The sequence below is a fragment of the Rhea americana genome, unplaced genomic scaffold (genome assembly GCF_003343005.1).
Source record: "Rhea americana isolate MKP2758 unplaced genomic scaffold, rheAme1 scaffold_5, whole genome shotgun sequence".
Classification (NCBI taxonomy): domain Eukaryota; kingdom Metazoa; phylum Chordata; class Aves; order Rheiformes; family Rheidae; genus Rhea; species Rhea americana.
This window is the reverse complement of record NW_028186645.1, coordinates 2,647,300-2,663,736: the sequence shown is the minus strand read 5'-3', so window position 1 is coordinate 2,663,736 and position 16,437 is coordinate 2,647,300. Positions and strand designations below refer to the sequence as shown.

The following is a 16,437-nucleotide window of genomic DNA, read 5'->3' as shown; positions in this document are numbered from 1 at the left end:
CCCTGGCATGTCACYGATCACTGTGTCCTGGAGGTCTTGCTGCATGGAGTTTGTCTCTTTGCTGGTACCTCYGTGGGGCAGCCACAGCCCTCAAACTGAGTGGACTTTAGCTCTTCAGGAGATGCAGGYTGGATCTGGATGTTTTAGCCTCCAACCAAAATGTTCCATGTTTCTTTTATTGGAAACTAGTTTTAGCAGTAAAAGCAGGAGGAAAGCCAAGGTGTGTAATAAGCCCAGGGATGTCTTTGAATCTGCTGTCTCCTCCAGGCTTTCCCAGCCAGCATATTCTCCCCTTGCACCTAAATCTTCCCCTCCCAGGTAAGGAGCTGATTTCCCAGGATTTGAGCCTTTGTTATTTCCAGCAATCTTTTCTCTTAGTCTCTCCACCTAGCAACCAAGTGTCCAGGTCCCTTCTTGTTCTGCCTGGCCTGAGCTGGCATCCATGATCCTCTCCTTTTTTAGGTGACTGCACATRGTTACTGCACAGATGCTGAGACTAATTGAGTAAATATGTAAGAACATTTTTTCACGTAACTGTTCCTCCCARGCACGTTGGCGAGTTCAGCTGGAGCTTGTCGAGAGGCTTGGTGGGGTCTCCTGGTGGGTGGGATGCGGGCTATTCCTAGCAAACGGGTGATGGCAGTCTCCAAGTCTGTTTCGTACGTGTCCAAAATTTCCACCGGAGAAGACAAAGTCTGTCTCCTAGTGTTTTTGCTCCCCCCAGGCCGTATTTATTGAGACCAGGCGCRATGTTTCGGAGGGGCAAATGCTTTGCCCGCTGAGATATTTTAGGAACGTGCCCCGCGTGCTTTGCTTGCCTTACTCCAAATATAGTAGGTGCAAACTTCATCCTCATAACCCAAGCCTAGGGTAGCTGTTAACTCCCGTTACTTCCCGTTTTGCCACTTGTGCTTTGGCAGTGCCCGTCTCTGTGTTTCGGTCCACGTAGTCATCCTGAGGCACGACGAGCTTTGCCCACGGGTGCAAGAGTCTCCTGCCCGCCGGAGCCCRCTCGGCTCCAGCCCGGGCACTGCCCGCGCGGTTGCCGTGGAGATTGCGTGTCCCTGTTGCTAGGCAGCTGGAGCATCTTTAGTTACAGGCTGCGATTCCATGAAATTCTCAACTTTCCTCRTTCCCGTTTTCCTCCCTTTCATTTTGCAAATGGGACCGTTTTGGCTCTTAGCCCGCTTCATTCAGTCGCTCTGATGCGATTTGTCGGTGTTAACCCTATAAAACCAAAGACGCGCTGGTGGTATTGCAAGTAGGATTTATGCCAGCGAGTTCGGGGCTGAAGGAGTTAAGCTGGTTGGAAATAGACTGCAGAAGGGATGATTTCTAGTAGATAAACTACTTAAAATGGTCTGGCATTCATGGCAGGGGAGGTTTGTGGCTGTAATCTTTTGTTGAATCATTGATGGGTTTATATGAATAAAAACACAGGCTATAATATCACTGCAAGGTAAGAAAATCAGCTTGAATGGGCCTAATTAATCTCCTCAGTTACGATACGTGCTTGTTTTCCTTTTGTCCTCTGCTTGTGTTTTCCGATTTTGATGTAGCATGCGAACAACAATTTAGCCATTGAGCCTGTCTGGTACCGTATTTGACTTATTTGCCTTGAATAATAAAGATATCAGCCTGTATTCTTGGAGTATACTGCATTAATCAGACTTGCTGGAATGATCACATGGTACTCTATCGCCTTTCCCTGGTAGCTGCTGCTTGTCAGCAGCTGGCTGAGCTGTAGGCTGCAGGCCAGTATCTGCATACCCTTTCTCTTCAGAATATTTCTAATATATTCTCTCTTCAGTATGCATTTTGCTGCAATTTGACAAACTATATGGTCCTCCTGCACATTAAGAAGATTATTTTAAATTTCAGAGCATTTGTCTAGTTACTAGGCCATGTATGCATTTGAAGAATTCAGGTAGGCTCTCTGTTTTATACATCAGTGTGCTCGGTTTTTGTTCTCGCAAGGTTTTTGCTGTGTAATGTCAGTAAGCTCTACAGTTAGTTCTTCGATGTGCAGATATTTCTTGCATTTTAAAATCTCTACCCTGTGCATGGGGAGAAGTGCTTGAGGGGTAGGATGCAGGTAGACGGTAGCTAACCGCATGATGAAGTGCAAAGCTGGGTAATTGATTTTATCTTGCACATATTTCATAGCCATGCAGCCAGGAGCAGCAAGTACAGTGTAGTTATATTTATAAAACAGAAACGGTTCTGTTTAAAAGGGTCTTTGCTATTTTTGGTTCCTGAGGATCTGACAGATGCTCTTTTAGATTGGATACTCATGRCAGAGAAGAAAAAGAATGGTGCTTGGATTGTGTATAGAATTAGATTTTATGCTGCTGCAGAGTATACATGCCTGTTTTTCATAATCTTGTAGCTGCAGAATTCCATATGAATTATTTAAAATACCAATAGGGTTAAGTTGGTTGCTTTTGGTTTACTATTTGCAAACATCTGAACTACCAAGACTATTAGAGTGTAAAATTAGCTCCTTTTTATTTAATATTGGTTCTGCTCAGTATTGCCTCTGCCCCCTCTCCTCCCTCATCCTCACCCCCAATATAACTCCTGTCCTTAGGCAAGTAGTGAGGTCTCTTAAAACCATAGCAGATTTTTGAGTGCACAACACAGAATTTTTGCCCTCACTGACATAGCTCATTATTTTATCTGCAATGAAACAATATTTGACTTTAAAATTTTCTGAACAGTAGTTGGGGGGGGGGAGAGGGAAGGAAATGCCACTTTTTTTTATTGCTCTGCTTTGTATGCCCAGTTTCTCATAACCCATGTTTTAAAATTGTCCAGATAAAATAGTGACAGTGTTGTAAGAACATCAGACATCACATCATCATGTGYTTGTCTGTCTGTATATAATCATTGTAATATATCTTAAAAATACATTTTTTGGTTCCAAGAGAGCTTGTTTGACCAAGTATGCAGCTAGAGGGAGGACGAACCGGCTCTGTATACGCCGTGAGCATTCTGCGCCGACTATCTCCAGATTAAACTTCAGAGCATCAGATAAAATACGAGTAGCGTTATTTCAGTCTTTGGTCGGAGGACTGACTGTACTGGCGCTTTGTTTGACGCGCTGCTGATCAGTTCTGCGTGGAAGTGAGCAGCCGTGTTAGCGGCAGTGTCAGCAGCCGCGGGAACCCCCCCGCAAGCGCCCTGATTCCAGAGACACCCGACGAAGAGGCAGAGCGCTGCTGCGAAATGCAGTGTGCTGCTGTCTCAGTGAAAAGATCTTACTGGAAGACCAGATAACGCTGTGTAACTGCAGTTGTCGTAGGAGATGCTCCAGATCTTGACAGAGCTGATTGTTGGCAGTGAATTGAGCTGCAAATGGGCCCAAAACTTACTGTGCCACTTGCTGTGCCCACGTAGCGACTTGTGTTTCACCAGGGGGGTTGGATGATGTTATTAATGGAAGGAAATTCTCAGTAAATCTGCACTAGAAATAAATTTTTAAAATTCTGATTTAAAAGCTTTAGCTGACTTTCAGTGGCATTCCTAGATGTCTTGGACCGGGAATACACTTATCTGCTTTTATAGCAAGAAGAGTTGAATGCTGATTATGCACCTATTTAGGCTTATTAAATTACTTGTAGTCTTTGCTTAGACTTGCTTTGAAAGTAGTACTGACGCTCTGTGTGCAGACGGCTAGACCTTTTGTCTTTTCTAAAATCTTCCATGCTGCTAGGGCTGTGGTTTCTCTGCAGCCGTGTTTAAATGGCATTTATTTTATTAGGCATTTCAGTAGTGTTTTGTTAACATTGCCTCTGCAGGTAGATGAGGTTTTTTATGGCAGGATAATTGTCATGCCTGTGACTATGCTGCATAGGCGCCGGCCGTCCCGGGGTGCCGGGCTTCCCTGCCAGCGCGGTGGGAGATGTCTGCGTGGCCTCCTAGACAGCCGCTGGTCTGCCTGCAGCAGTGTCCCGCCTCGGGGCCGGGCGCAGCGAGTGCGCTGCACCGTTGGGGTGAAATATAACCATGGCGGTTCCTGGGTGAACGAGCAGAAACTTGAGCGTCGGAAAAAAAAAACAAAAAACAAAAAAAAAACAGGGTAATGGGCTTGTAGCGCCTTGCAGAGGCCACGCTCAGTTTATGGTCCTGTTGGGAAGAAACTAATACAACCCCAAACACCTTCGATCCTTTTTAAAGTGATGGTTGAAGGAGCTTGTATAACCTGCTGGTTTATACAAGATACCAACTGGGTCCATTTTCTTACTGATGTTCTTCACTGTCTTCATAGAYTCCCCAACCTCGTGTGCGTTTTGCTTATAACTGGAGGGAACTGTGGTCAGGTGAGTTCTTGGGAGCTCCTGCTCCTCTTGCTGTCACAGGGTGACTTTGCACCTGAAGCTAACMGGAGAGGTTGTACATTTGGCCACAAATGGTACTTTGCATTTCCTAGGCTCAATCCAGATTTATTTCTCTAGCAGCTGAACACAAATGCAATTTTTCTTTTCCTTTTCATGCCATGCCTTTATCTTTGTGGGATATTASTTGGATTTTTTCACAGTGAACTAGTATCTATTTCTGATACACCGCCCACCATGGCATCTCAGTATTTTTAACTGCATCTTCTATTCCCCTTCCACTGAGCAAAAYTGAGAACATGACAAAGAGGAAAATAAGTCCGTCAAAGTAGCTTGTTATGAATAGAGGAAACAAAATCCACTGATGAAGAGAAAGTAAAGTTCAAAATGCTTTTCAGTACAGAAATTCTGGTTTCCTGTTGTGCACGGAGAACCTCTCCTCTGATCTCAAAACCAGCAGCAGCAGCAGCAGTCCAGTAGCAGGGACTAGATGTTCCCCGTGTCTCTGCACAAACGGAGGCGCTGAGTTTACCTGATTTATGAGCACTTCAAAACTGGGTTCAACTGCAGAATTGGAGTTGAACTCAGGAAACCTGACTCCTAAGCCTTTCCTTTCACTGCTGTCAAATTAAAAAATAAATCCTATAAAGTAGTGAAGAGTTCAATTTGTAGTATCGTTCTTAGTATGGTTCTGCAAAAGCAGACTCTGGCAGCAGGTACCCGTGGAATGCCTCCTCCGGCTTCTGGCTGCAGTATTCACCACGTTTCTGCCAACAACTCAAATAAATACCTTGAGGGTAGATGGCAAGTTTATTAAAAAAAATATATAATAATAAAGGATGAGCAACATCATTTTGTAAAGGTGGACATGATATTAAAACCTGAAGCGAAGGCAGATGGCTTTTCTTCCCCCCTCCTCCAAAGAAATAGCAACATCAACTATGGGAAGGACAGACACCTGGTGCCCTGGAGGGATGCAGACCAAGCTTTTGTGGCTCATCCTGCTGAAAAATCGTAAGAAGGAGGCCTCTTAAATAGTCATGACTTTCAAAAGTACAGCTACTGTTTGAAAAGCCAAACAGCTTCAGGAAGCCGTAGGTGAGGTCCTTGAAGTGATTTCTGCTTGTGTTGTGAATCGCTCTTTAAAAAAGTAAGGTCTGCTTTTCTTTTCTGCAAGAAATATGATAATCATATGGATGAGCAAGAAGGAGCAGAAGAGCTGCTGAAGGAATGTTTCAGCTGCTACAAGAGCGCAGCTTTTGTGCCGTGAGGTAGTGGGACTGCAGCACTACCGAAAAGTGGAAGAAATCACCGTTCTGCATCTGTGACTTTGACCTCCCAGGCTAGACAGAGTGGCTAGAGAAAAGCACGCCAAATAGTATAGATTCTTCTTCACTCTTGTCAGAAAAGACAAAGTGATGGTTGCTGAAGTCAAAAGGATTTAGAAACAAAACTAGCAAACAAGTTTAAAATGGAGACTAACCCAAGGCTTATGGGTTTGGATGGTATTTTGTCCAAATGTAATTGCTGGCAGTGTCTCAGCCCCTTCTAACCTTAATTGCTGAACTAACTGGTTGCTGTGTCATGTTCAAAATATCCTTCAGGTGCGTAATAACCRACTGCAACAAACCATTGGTGGAGCTAAAAGCGTAAAGCGAGACGTTCAGCTTCAGCAGGCAAACGAAGCTGCGGGCCAGCCGAGTCCCCGCTTGCTTAGTTCAAGGAGGAGCAAATACCCTCTCTTCCAACAAACCGGCTAGCTGCGTTCCTTTCTTTTGTCCTTATGTGACTACAAGGAAATTGAATGCAAAACTTGATAAAAATACACTGTCAAGACAGAAGCTTTTGATTACACACAGGAACTGGCGAGTCTCGTCGTTCGAGTTGCAAACAGGAATAGTCCATATGATGCGTCTGATCAAAGAAGAAGCGTATGCCCGAAGGGGCCGAGTTACAGTTGCTGTAAGAGCCGTAATACCTTTTGCATCTTTACTCAATTAAGAGTTCACCCTTWGTTTTGGGAGCGACAGGCCAAATTCTATGGGCTTGTGGTGAACCAAACTTGCACTCAATCAAAAAAGAAGACGAAGAAGCCAGTTAGCRTTTCTTGCTGAAGGTAGTTGCCTGAAATCTGACCCTTTGATGTTTGAAATAGATTGTAAATAGCTGATTTTTGGACAGTTGCTGTTTATCAATACAAAGCATAAGCCCTGAGGAAATGTTGCTTCTTTATACAGCAGATTGAATCAARTGTTTTTGCTGACATATTTTTCCCTGCAAGAACTGACACTGCAGTTGCCGCAGGTTTCACTGGTTTAGCACGGGTGCGTTTGAAGGGGAGGAGAGGCATACTTCTAAGGAAGTCATATGAGAACAGACTTGCTGGAAATGAAGATAAGCACATACAATTCTCATAATTGCTGTGTTGTAATGTTTCTCATTCCTGAAGTGAGAAATAGCTAGAGACTCTTTGTTAAAAATTGTAAGGTTATGTTTGGCCAGATTTAAGGCGAAAATATGCTGGTGCCTGCGGGGGGGATAGCTTTATCCTGGATATAAATGTAAATTTATCCCAGGATATTTGTTGGATTACAAGAGCTTCAGTGCATTTGTTAGAAGGTAAATTCCAGTCACATTAAAATCAATGTTAATTCTTTGTGTGTGTGTGTGTGTGCGTGTATATGTATTTACTGCCTGAAATATGGAGCTACCTACGTGTGATCTGCTGCAATATAGTTACTTCATAAAAGCAAGACATTTCCTCTCTGTCCCGTTTGCCTTYGAAGTTTCGCAACCTGATTTTTTTTCATTCTTCTTTATTTCTCTCTCATCTTGTATGCATTTTTAAGGCCACCCTTATGGTAACATTCACAAACGAGAAGCCACTGCTGTTGTTTAACTAGGATCCAGACATGCTTTTCAGATTTGAAGCTAGTTATGCGTGTAAATTGATGTCAGTCTTTAAAATGAAAATAAATGAACAAGTGTGAATGGCATCTTTCACGAACAGAATTAACCTTAATAATAATTTTAAAATATACCTATGGAGATCTTCAGAGAAAGTCATTCTCAGTCTCGCCTGCTTCTGCCCAGTCTTGAACATAAAGGTCTACGATGAATCTTTGATTCCTGCAGAATAACGCCCTGAGCGTGGGAGCAGGGATCTGGGCACGGAGCCGGATGACATGGCCTGTGCCCCTCTCTTTTTGCACTCTCTTTTTTCTCCTCTCCTTTTGCTCCTAGCTTGGGAACATACAACCTTGTGTGTTTTAGATCACTGCTCTGTAAATTGAGGTTGAGGAAAACATGATTTGATTGACTCATGCAAAGCTTTTTAATAAAAGCCTTTTTTTTTGTTAAAGCACACCAAAAAAGGTATAAGGAGTTGAAAACAGTTGGAAAATTGGAGTTTGAAACAAAATGATGAAGCTTTTTCATATTAATATGCTTCGGTGTTTGCTCGTGAGATAGCACAATTTAAATAYTCAGCGTTTCTTCTCTTTAAGGTTTTATTGATAGTTGATTAGCTGAGCAGCAGCTGGAGAGCTGCTTTGCACCAACCAGGAGCAACTTGTGTGTAGTTTTATGCTAGGGACTGCGCAGCTGGGGCTGCACAGCTGGGCTTGCCTCCTTCCGAAACCAGTGCCTCCTTCTGCTGGAGACCCTTTGGCTCAGGTACTGTTACGGGAAGCAAACTTTATGTGCTGGGTATTTTCAGTGTTACGTCTCAAAACATCAGGAAATAAAGATAGCAGCTTTCTCTGAGGGGCTGACATTTCAACTCTTTCCATTGCAGTTGGCATAGAGAAAAGGAAAGTAAAGAGAATGAAATGCCTGTAAAATATCCAGTTTCTTATCTAGGTGCAATGAGAGCAAAATTGTACTGGGAAGAAGAATAAGTGGCTTGGGTGAGGGGAGCATAGAGGAAACCCTTCTCAGGGGGATAGCTGCATGTAGTAAATGGTGTTAATACTCCAAATTGCTATGAAGTTTGGGAGTTAATGGCCCAGAGGAGATAATAGTTAGGCCTAACTCAGGGATGATGATTCTGTTTCACAAAAGCAGAGTTGAGGGTTTGAGCCTGAAACGAGATGAGAATAAAACATTTCTGACTTTTCTTCTGTGAAAATATGTACTTCGCCATGGTTAGAAACTGCAGTGTAAATGTTTTGGTTTGGATTGGCTCTGTAGTTTGGAGTCTTGATATTGGCTCAAGATGTGAGACTTGACTTAAAATTCTGCCTCGCCTGGTTCYGGATGACTTGGGGTGAGAAACTATTCTTAAAGTCGCGCAAACYGGGTTTTAAGTCTGGGTCTTCCTACATCCCAGCCAAGTGTCTTAGGCATTTAGCTACGGAGCATGAGAGATTGTGCTGTCGGTCTTACCCGCACACCGAGGCATTCCCGTAAAACGTGCCGTTGTAGTACGGCTGCAGCCGTCACGGTCGCGGGATACGARAGGCAGCATTTGAAGGGAGAGGCAGTATCTTTTATTAAACTGGCTAGTATAATTGGAGAAAAGGGGTAAGCTTATGGTTACACAGGTCTTTTTACAGATCTGAAACAGACTTYACCAACAAAGGAGCTAAGAAAAATACCCAAACCACCAGAACAGGAATAATTCTCTGAAGWAAAATTTCTGCTTTTCTTTTCATTAAAGTATCAGTTCTTAGCAATGTTGTAAGGCCCGGGACTAATTTTCCATTAAATTTGTCTRGGAAAGAAGGAAAAAAGAGAAAAAAAATCATGCCTAAAGGGAGTAAAAGGAGAAAACAGTACATAAAGGTTAAGAAAAGAAGTGATTGAMGCTTTTCTTTCAGATCTGAAGAGGATTTTAGATACAAAATCTTGTCCGTTTTTTCTGACTATATGAGTTGATGTGATAAAAGAAATATTCCTGCAAACCTTGCCTCCGTGGATCATCCTTACTTGATGAGACAGCACTTTCTGATGTAGTTTCATGCTAACTACATTTTGTGTAGTTAACGCTGTTCTGTCCAGCTATCACATCTTTGCTGTGGTTTGGCCAGGGACTGTTTCTTACAGGTTTGGGTTAAGATGCTAGTTAAAAGATAAAGCCTCTTTTTGGTAGCCATTGCAAATTATTTGAGATCAAAGTCACGTTCTTTTTTAATTGGGGAGGGGAAGTCTATGGATCAYATTTCAAAAATACAAGAAAAATTCATTTTACATGGATCAGATTTTCTCAAGTGTTCAGCATGTAGCTACTCTTCTTATTCTAGGGAGGAGAGCCTGGTGGATGCTGTTTACTAAGAAATTTGGTCTTTGTATTTAAAGATGTGGAATGTTTGAATTCCTTGAAAACTTCTCTTTGTTTTGAGAGCTAAATCAYGTGGAAAATTTCAGTCTAAAATGGAATTTTATAATGCGGACTATAGAGTGAAGGAAGTGGGCATTTTGAACCTAATGTTGTAGAAGCTCCTATTTTCTTGCATCTATGACTAAGTGTGCCAGGTTACTGGCAGAAAAAATCAGGCTCATGAAGATTTCTTCCACAAGAACATACTGAAATTGGGACTTGATGGCTACAACATACTGTATGTATTTTTTTTTACATGGTCAGTAAGATGTCTCAAATATTTGCAGTTGCTGAAATGGTGTAGGKAGGCAGTGGTGGTCACAAGCAGTTTCAGGCATGAACAAATGSCAGGGACAAAGTCGAAGTCATGTTGTAACCCCAGAAGAATGCCACTAGAGCAAATGAAATGTATTTTGTCTGTGACCTTGACACCAGAAAAAGAGGCTATTGCCTAGAGACTGTGCCCTAGGTCACGTGCAGGCAATTACATACCACTTGGGCATAAGTAAATGCATGTCCCAGTTACGCCAAATGATTGCAGCGTCACTGAATGTGCTTTGAAAACCGAGAATACAGCCCAAGCCTAACCACAGTTTACAGCAAGTAAAGCCATCCGAGTCAAACCTGAGTGTGCTGCAGGTTGCACTGGACTCACCTTATTAGGGTATTGGGACATTTTTGTTGTAAGGGGAAGAATCAAATAATTTAAGAATTCTAAGTACCTAGTACTAGAAGGAGTGGGGAAAAACACCCAAAACCATCTTTGGAAAAGCATCTCCCTCAAAGCTTGAGGGTTACACTTCAAAGTCTGGTTAAATGACATTTCTGGCCCTAGCAATAGGCAATACACTCACGTCAGTAGTTCCATTRTAGTAATTTTTAGCTACTCCAAATAACTAATGTTAATTCCAAATTCACTCCAACAGTTTGTTCATAAAACAAAGGTACACATTTATTTAAACTACTATAAAGCACAGCGTGAAAAGGAGGAGCAGGAAAACACTCGCTTACAAAGAAAAAGGTCAAAGACGACTCACARGGTACAGCATATGTAAGATATTTAAATAATTTCACAGGAAAAAGAATGCCTGATTTAGTGTGAAAATCTTGACGTTGCAGACAGAGGAAACAATATCCTGGTTTTGAAGGCTGAAGTAAGAAAAAAATCAGTCTTGAAATAAGATATGATTCCCTGGCACTGAGAGTTATTAAATGATGGGATTGTTCAGAAGGGGAAGCGACGGACTTGCCATCGCCACAACTCCGAGTTGCTATTGCCTGTCTTTATCGGACAGAGCTGATCCTCTTTCAGGGAGAAATGTTATGCCCATTGGTGCATGGTGGTGGTGGCCTTCGTGTCCGTGTGGCTCGGTCCCCACATCTGCCCGCGTCCTGTCTGAGCTCCAGCCACTGCGGCTCTACGTCAGCGTAACCTCTGCTGCCAAATACTCAGTTGGCTGCTGCTGTGTGTGTGGGCGAGGGGAGAACAAGGGGTCAGAAAAAGACATGTTTTTTTTCCTTCCCTGTGGACGTTTAGTTTGGATTCCAAGGTCTGGAATTTGTTTTGTTTTGATTTGCTCCCTGTGAAACGTTAGAGGCCGTCCTTGCTGACCGGGGCTCTGAGCGTGGCAGCCCAGCGCCTGCCAACCAGGATTTTTACTTCGTTTCCTCACTCCCCCACAAGTTTCCCCAGTATGCGTTGTGCTCCATATACAGCAGTCATCTGGTAATGCTTTGCCAAGTTTAAGTTGCTGTGCATTCTGAGAACCTCTGAAAGCCAAGCTTTAAAATCTTTATCTGCAAATTATACATACATAAATTAAAAACAACCAATCTGTGAACTCACTCAGCTTTTTTTAGCTGTTTCCTGGTACTTCAAAGGGAAGGATGATACTGTATTATTTTATGGATGCCATGAACAGAAACTTGATTTTCAGGAAATCATTTTGAGATATGCCTACTGTTTTATTCTCTATTGAGTCCATCTGGTAGAAGAGCTGCTAGGAGAAAAAGAGTGCAAGGAGGTTAAAACCTTGCCATTGCATTCTTACAGAAGAAAAATATTCAGAGTATCTGCAGTCTTGATTAAAAATGATGACTACCAGAAAGCGTATTGCAGGGATGTCTGTGCCGAGCAGATTGCTTGAACCAGAGGTTCCTTCAGATGTTTAAGCTCAGCTGTGGATGCTTAAGTAAAAAGTGAGAAACTCGATTAAGACTGTTCAGTGAAACCATTATTAAACATTAAAGGAGGCAATGAAGCAAAGATCAGATGTAGTTTGGTGTGGAAAATAGCTGTGGAAACAGGTGTTGCTTGTCACTTTGAGTTTTACTTCTGCATTGGAGTGAGCTTGCATAGGGGCTACTGCAAGCTGGAGAAATCTATATCYGCTCTAGAAATTGTGCATCCAGGAAAATGGGCTGGAACAGTCATCTGTTCTTTGCATTTGGTGTTTAGTGTGCAGCCTCTAGTCTTCAATGTGAAATCTCTGTAACCTTGAGAGAGGATCAAATCTGACAGTAGCGGTTGAGCCAGAGAACTGAGGATTTGTCTCTAATGCTGAGATTTAATGCAGATGCCACCAGAAATTCTGCGTGTATGGCTGTGTGGCACAGGGGGCTGTACATCAAACAACAAGCAGCACAGTGTGGTACCTGCCCATTTGCCCTTGCTGTTTTTAGATGACTGCAGTGGCATGCTTAGTCCCACCATGGGTGAGGGGTGGAAGGGCTCGCGGGAAATGCAAACGTTTAAACAAAAAGGGGGACACCCATAAAAAAAAAAGGTGGGGAGCAGAGCCTTGATGTGATTACAGCTTTGTGGGGCCGTGGGAAAATTCATGTTTAACAGCTAGTAAGTAATTGGTTTGAAATTGGTCAAATAACATAAGGATAAGTGATTTCCATTTTAAAGATGTAGAAGGGGAGGTACTGGGTGTCCTAAATCCACATCGAAGCTGACAGCAGGACTGATGAGTGAGATCTTGGCTCCAGCAGCATTGTTATCCTGCATTGCACTGGGCCAAGGAAGAGTGTCTCTGCATGTGTGTGTATGCATACACACACATACTCACTTACATGTATGTATTAATTTGTGTGTGTATGTGTTTCTGCATCATTTTGCAAATGCAAGCTATTTTTCAAATTAAAATATCTTCTATCTTGTAATATGTGAGCATTTTTCTTGAGATTTTCTTGGTGGGATTTTAAGAATGGAAGATGAAGACAATGATGCTTTGTTTTGATTTTCAGTCCAAGTTGTGTATAGTAATTCAAGTGTGGTTCCTAGATGAGAATTATTCACTTTTGTCCATTAGGCTTGGCAAAAGCCTGAAGATGTGCTTGCGTTACTGGAATTCAGATCTGTTTGTTTGGTAAACTTAAAGGCAGGATGTGTGGTATTATGTGTGTATATATATATGAGGGGCGGGGATTATGTGTGTATATATGTGTGTGTGTGTGTGTATATATATATATATATATATATATATGATGTAGTCACTTAGGCAGAAAGGAAAAGTGTTTTGCATTAGTACATGATTTGAACAGGTAACAGAAAAACGAGCATCTTGGTAAATTTGCAGTGTGTCAGAACAGAAGATACAAATTCTAGAAAAACAGGGATATGGATAACTTTGGGAAGAATTATCCAAAAAATAGCRTATGTGTATTTGTTTAAGGTATTTTGAAGGTAAATATAAGATAAATGCGGTCTTTGCAATAATGATTATTATAACGGTGTACATGTAATTGTTATTAGTACCTTTGTTTTGACGAGAAGACTGGAATCCCAGAACACTTTAAAGATCTTAATCAATTAAGACTCTTAACGTTCCTGCGGGATTGTTATAATTATCCCTAAGTTGCAGTTAGTAGGAGAAATGAGGTTAAACTACATGCCAAAGGTCAGATTCCAAATTAGCTGTAGTGCTGCAAATAGAAATCATGACTCAGAGTCTTTCAATCCCTAGTCTTAATTCAAATGTTAGAAGGAAGATCTTGCCTTGGTGAGAATTCAGATTTGAGATCATTCTCCAGAAAGCTGGATATCTTGTACTTCTGGCCCTTTTCTACAGTGGATTTCATCCCCAATTTTAGCCATGGGAGGATGAGCAATGCTGTGTATGAACAACAAATATGTACAGATGTCTGAGATGGGCTTCGTTTCACCTATTCTAGATGACTATGTTGGACAGGGTCCCTGCTGGCCCTTGTGTAATCKTTGGAGAGAAAAGCTGCTGCTGAAGTGATTCATCTGACCTGTTTTAGTTGTCCGCTTTAGGAGTGGGTGAACCATGTTCTAGACACAGTTTTATTTCTCCTGATTTTAAGACAGTCTAGATGAAGAACTGAAACACAGAGGTTGTCTGAGGCGGGTGAGAAGCAGAACTCTGAACAAGAAAGGAACAAGAAACTCTCCTCCAGCTGGCCCCAGTACAGCAGTCTACCTTGTTTACAGCTGTTGGTCTGGCTGCTAGCACTTGCTGTTCTGCCAGGAGCAATTAGGGGTTATTGCATCCTTGCTGGTTACAGAGTAGAAGTGACCAAGTTATCAAAAGAAACAGAAAGCAGGTGCAAAGAAAGCTATTAGAAGGAAGTTGCACGTTTTTCCACCCGCTGGCAGGTGAAGGCCAGTATAGCTATTGTCAAGTGGACTTAGATGCTTTGTTCWGGATTTGATGGATTTTGGACACAGCCACAACAGGCCACCTCAGTCTGTGAGYTTTAAGCAAGAGGAATGTATAGGATGAGATCTCCACCTATATCAGCTATTGGTGGGTGGTTGTACTAGCAATGCAGTCTAGTACTTTTAACAGTCTGCTTGTATCGCTTTCATTTTCTGATCTCGTCATCTTTACTCCAGCTTCTAGCCTTTGTATTTTAGCATTCATTAGATTTAACTTCATTTTTAGAATACAGACAGGGGAGTGGCCATGGTGCTGTCTGACTGAATTGGGTGAGATCACAGCTTTAAATTTGGTTTATTGCTTGAACTCTTTATTTCAGGAAATGGAGTAAATGAGCTCCTTCGTAAAATGTGGTGTTAGTCAAAACTAATTTATGACTGTCAARAAAAATATTGAATGGCCTCAGTGTTACATGGGATATTTCACACAGCTCTGACTGTACCTCACCAGAAAAGATCAATATTACATGTCTCTGTGTGTTCCTAAGCCCTCCCTGTGTGCTGAGTTGTATGGCGTGCCTTGTGGTTTACCAGCTGTCTTTGTACTTAGCTGAACTCTCTATTCTGGACATGTAATACCAGCTGAACTCTGAAATCTGTGTACTGCAGCATCATGWAGCTAATTCCAAGGGAAAGGGTATTTAAAAACTCCAAAGAACTACTTGCGCATGGGTGGTAAAACCTATCCAAATGAGGAAGGCTCTGAGAACACCTTCATTCATCATCTGCCTACCAGCTGGGATGCTAAAAAAGTSATGGAGAGACTTCCAGAGGATTTAAGTAAATTCCAAATGTTGTGACACATAAATATGGATCTGTCAAAATGTATTCTGTGCTCTTCCTCTATGATTTATATTGTAATCTGTAACTTTTGTCATCTTGGTTGGTTATTGTGTTTATAGTTTGAATCAAGTAACTAATGAAGTCAGGATAGCTGATGTTGTCTGAAACAATATGTTTTTCATAAACACTTTAATTGCTATTCTAGACCAGCCTAATTTCACTGGTGCAGTAGTTACCAAACACTAAAAAATGAAATTGCTTTAAGAAAATAATCTCCCATACTCCTGTTGACACCATCTTGTGTTCCTTAAAAGCCTCTCAATAGTTGTGTTTTGTTCAGAGTAGCTGGATCTTCTCAGTGTGGTACTACTTTCTTACATATTTCAATGAGCAGTGAGATAACTGGCAACAGTGAAAGCAAACAGCCTAAGTATGGAGCTTGAGCACACTTCATGCTTTCTGAAAACTTGGGCAGATGGTGCCCGTTACATCCAATTTACATTTCTAAGTCTCTGCTCACTYGGATCGCATAAACGTGATAACTTCTTGTTTTGAAAGTTGAACTCCGGGAGGAAAAATCCCTTTTTACACTTGAMTTAGTTTTTGCACCTCCCTGCTCTGAGAGATGCTGCCATGCTTTGAAAAGTGCATGCTAATATCCTAAGCCAATAGTTAAAACAACCAAACCTGTGTTGATCCGAAGGCTACAATTCCCTCCAGGACTGGGAACAAGTCGCTTCTTCCCTTGCTCTTGCCAGTTGCCGAATGACAAAACTTGGCTGTTTTTGAGGGCATACTTCCAACTCTGTTATCAAATATCAAGCAGATGAGTATGTAAATCATTTTTAATGATACTGTGCTAACATCTTTACCACAGTGATAAAACTCTAGTTAGTTGCTGTTCCTTTAGAAAGAGTGTTTTTTTTTTTTTGAATTGGAAAATGAATGGATAGTTCTTTTTCTTGCCAACTAAGGCATGAGAGAGAATGAATTTCACAGGGAAATTTGGCTATAGTAAAGCACATCATCTGTTTGACTTAGTTTTAAAGAAGGCAGTTGTTTAAAGCAGCTGGTTAAGTACACAGATGTTCTGGTTGAGGGCAACCCAATATTAAAATGGCATAATGTGGCAACAAATTTTCATTTAAAATGAATGGCTGRCAAAAGAAATATTTAGTTAAGCAGCCTACCCTTAATTTTAGTGGCAGATATTTTACTTCTAGAAGCACATGTTCAAAAGGTGCAGAACAACAGAGCCTTCTTTCTAGCAGAAAATGCTGTGTYGTGCTTCCTTATGAAAGAAAAGATGC

General features: G+C 41.8%; 1 protein-coding gene across 1 annotated transcript in view; it reads left to right on the top strand.

Annotated features, from left to right (window-relative positions):
• Positions 1-1,766: 1,766 nt before the first annotated feature.
• Positions 1,767-16,437, top strand: part of EVL (Enah/Vasp-like) — a 121,818-nt gene continuing 107,147 nt past the window's right edge. The window contains exon 1 of the mRNA XM_085317455.1: positions 1,767-1,927. Within this exon, the coding sequence (XP_085173581.1) occupies positions 1,905-1,927 (23 nt within the window). The 5' untranslated portion in view covers positions 1,767-1,904. The remainder of the gene's footprint in view (positions 1,928-16,437) is intronic.